Genomic DNA, 3,839 nt, shown 5'->3' on the forward strand with positions numbered 1-3,839 from the left:
AGACACCATTTTTATTTTTTAGTTTAACTTGTCATGGAATAGGATTGTGGGATATTAAAGGAAGTTAAGGATACATCTGCCTTCAAAAAATAATCAAATTGAGGCATCTCAGGAGAAGTGAAGCTAACATTTGATTCTGAAGTGCCTTGATGTTTTACTGCCTTGGAATGCATCTCAATCTCATTTTTCATTTAAGACAATCTCTTGCTGTACTTGTGCATTTGTTACTGCTGTAAAGCAATCCGGGCTTTTCACAGAATTTTGCACTTAGAACTTACATAAAACAGACATTTGGGGGGAGCGTGGGAAAGAAACAGAAGCAATTCACCTTATTAGTATCGGTGTACTATCAGAATTATTTGAAACTGGTATTTCAAGGTAAAAAAAAAAAACTTTAACTAGTTTGTTTCGAAACTAAAACATAACTACATTGCTGAAAAAAGTTTCTGTGATCCAGGGAGCATGTACACTAATATTTTTTGTTGCTCCAAAAGGAAATTCATGAATATTAATTTCAGTAAAACTTAATTCAATAAAACGGAACATCGCAGACACCGAATATTTCAGAACACCTGCTTGTAATATCTTCTGCTGTGTTCGAAATCGCATACTATCCGAGTAGGTGCTTTTTTGAGAATATATCTTAACCAAGCCATTCCAAAGCCATTTCCAAGTTTCTGTTCTGATTTATAACCACAACGTCATCTGACAAAATCAAGATACACATCAGTTAAAGACATTGGCTGTACTGTGTGTTTACATGTAAAATGAGCACTCAAAGAAAAAGTTAAAAGTGACAACTTCTTTACAGTTAGGTTACAGTTATGTTACAGTTATGTTTACATATTAATATAATCACAGTCATGGAATGGGAGTGAGCAGGTTTTGCCAGTTCTAGCTTTTCAGAGTCATTACATTGTCTTAATGCTTTAAGCAAAATACTTTTTTAAAAAGTCCCTATGATTTATAGGTGTGGCATTACATATTTCATACCGGAAATGTCATTTCAAACATTACCAGACTTCACCTTCTCAGAAAAAGTGTTGTTTGTTGTTAGGTTTCAAAATTAACATAATGCAACGACTAATATTCTACAGTGACCAGACAGAAATCTTACATAATTAAACCGTTTTAATGTACAATTCAGCCACAGAGTAGCTTACACTTTAGTGAGTTGAAAAAGAACAAAAACATAAAACATGATACAGCAATGACATCATAGGGTCCTGTAATAGCTGTGAGATAAAATAATCAAACTGTCTTGTAGAAAGAGAGAGAAAAAAAGAGAAGGAAATTATTAAATGAACTAAACTAAAGAAAATAAATAAACTCTAAATAGAACACTATGAGGAATGCAGGGAAATCTAAAGCATAACAGGTTAAATGCAGAAGAAATGAAGAAAGAGAACATTAGACAGAAAGGAAGTGTAAGAAAAATGAAGAGCAGAGAGGTGAAAAGAAAGCATGCAGAAAATGAAAAGCGCACAAGCCGCAAAATTAGAAGAAAAATTAGCAATAAGAATAAATCATGAGCCTTGTGCACAGTGAGAGTCAAAGTGAAAGAAGAGTCAAAGTATCAGATTACAATATCAAAAAGATTTGCATGAGTAAAAGCACAGCAAAATCAGCCCACAGAAGGAATGAAATAGAGATAAAACAGGAAGAGAAACAGAGAAATGGATAACAAGAATAAACCAGACAGCCAGAGAATAAAAGGAAAAAACAAATAAAGCAGGAAATATTAAAAGGCGTTGGGGTAGAAATTATTATCAAAGTGTAAAGGAGATTCTAGAGACACTAAAAGAGGGAGTTTAGAAGAAAACAATCAAGTAAAGAAAGACAGAAAAAGAAAAAGAAAGAAAAAAGAAGAAAGAAAGAAAAATAAAAGGAAGAAAAAAGAAAGAAAAAGAAAGCAAGAAAGGCACAGAACATTTCTCTAGAGATTATATAAAACATCTAAAAAGTCTTCAAAACAAATGTTGATTCATTTTTTATTCAGTAATTTGGCATTTAATATGATCTTAAGCAGATATTAATGCACAGCCTTTAGTTAAGAAAGAATAAAGTATTTGAAAGCAAACAGGAAAAGGAAGTAAAGCACACAACAGGTTAAAATAAGCATGAAAGGAGTTTAAGTGGCAAAAGGGAATAAAGACAGAAAAGGTATACAGAAGTAGTTGCTGAAGCAAAAATAGCATTTGAATGACGAGTTGACCACAAAAGACTGAACAGCGTGACTTAACAGGAATTGACTGGAGAAAATCAAAGAGGAAAGCACCAGAATTTTTTGTAAAAAAACAAAAACAAAATCAATGATTTTGAAATAGCTCCATAAGAAAGCAGGTGAATAGTTTGCATTAGTTTAGAATAAAGAGGTGTTTAGCTCAGAGGTAGATTACATTGAGAGAGAACATACTGTATATCACCAACCCCAGTGCCATTGCTGTATCTCACAGTATTGCTTGTGACAGCAGAAAAATTACACCCACTCGAACACTCCAAAGACACTCCAACACGCACACAGTCCTAAACATACTAGACAGGTTCAGAGTTTAGCATTTCTCAGTCTGGGGAAAGTTCCACTAGAGGTATCTGCCTTCATCTATTGTATATCATCCTTCAGCAGTGCAACAGATCCAGAGGTTGTAATAAAATTAGTCTTTTGGGACTCTTTGTTCCTATGAGGCTCGATAACTTATGATAACTTCTATATCACGCCACTCTAATGAAAGTATCTGTATGTACTGTACATAACATGATCAGCTAGACACTGGCTGATAAGTAAGTACTATTCTTTTTTTGGGTGCGGTATTTTCTTAAATTAAGAATGAAATAAAAGTCCTTAAATATAATTAATTATATTTTCAGCCTGGATTCACATTTTTTCCCTAATAAATACTAGCAGTTTTTACAATCTCAAGACCAAACGGTTCCTCAGCAGATAGCAGTTCACACAGCAAGCGAAAGTCTCTTCGTTTGTCAGACGTGAGTCACAGAGCTGATTTTATTCAGTACGGAGTAAAGCGGTTGTAGCCTCCACGGTACAAACTTGCCTGATTGTAATAGAAGAAATCAGACATTCCGTTATATCAAAAAGTGTGTTTAATAACAACTGACTGTATTCGCCATGTGTGGTGATTTCACACTGTAACTTACCATTGTTCCAACTCCATAAGTGGTGGTGGGTCCCACTGAGTGATGGTAGGGGTCTGTTGCTGTGGCATACACTCGTCCGTATCTTAAAATAAATAAATAAATTAATTAATTACAGTTTTTCTCAGTCGCTTTGGTGCATTTCTCAAATCATCTTTAATATTTGCAATGAAGTATGTGCATTTCTCAAAACAATTCGTACAAACAGCACCACACAATGGATTAAATCTTTAGTTCATCTCTCAAAAGTAAGTATTTATGTCAATGAACATATCAGTGCCATCAGAATGAATAGTCCTTGTGTCATTGTTCACAAACATAGTCGAATGCTTAGTCATGTTGTCAATATAACAGTGCACTCTGTTAGTATTACCTGATGTAAACTATGGCAACAGTTTGGATGACAGTTACTGTATTGAAATGCAGAAGGCTGCACTTCTTACAGTTGTTCTCAGTTGCTTTGGTGCATTTCTCGAATCATCCTTAATATTTGCAAAGAAGTATGTGCATTTCTCAGAACAATTTGTACAATCAGCACCACACAATGGATTACCTGCAAAAGACTGTAACTTACTCAAAATCTTTAGTTCATCTCTCAAAAGTAAGTATTTATATCAATGAACATATCAGTGCCATCAGAATGAAAAGTCTTTGTGTCATTGTTCACAAACAAGATAGTCAAAATG

At 34.1% G+C, this 3,839-nt stretch overlaps 1 protein-coding gene across 3 annotated transcripts in view; it reads right to left on the minus strand.

Annotated features, from left to right (window-relative positions):
• Positions 1-2,801: 2,801 nt before the first annotated feature.
• Positions 2,802-3,839, minus strand: part of LOC107704918 (RNA binding protein fox-1 homolog 1-like) — a 13,648-nt gene continuing 12,610 nt past the window's right edge. For all 3 annotated transcript variants that reach the window (XM_016507973.1, XM_016507975.1, XM_016507974.1), the window contains exons 11-12: positions 3,157-3,238; positions 2,802-3,053 (exon numbers count right to left, since the gene is read on the minus strand). In XM_016507973.1, the coding sequence (XP_016363459.1) occupies positions 3,009-3,053; positions 3,157-3,238 (127 nt within the window). In that variant the 3' untranslated portion in view covers positions 2,802-3,008. The remainder of the gene's footprint in view (positions 3,054-3,156; positions 3,239-3,839) is intronic.

This window comes from Sinocyclocheilus anshuiensis, unplaced genomic scaffold (assembly GCF_001515605.1).
Source record: "Sinocyclocheilus anshuiensis isolate Anshui unplaced genomic scaffold, SAMN03320099.WGS_v1.1 scaffold702, whole genome shotgun sequence".
NCBI lineage: Eukaryota > Metazoa > Chordata > Actinopteri > Cypriniformes > Cyprinidae > Sinocyclocheilus > Sinocyclocheilus anshuiensis.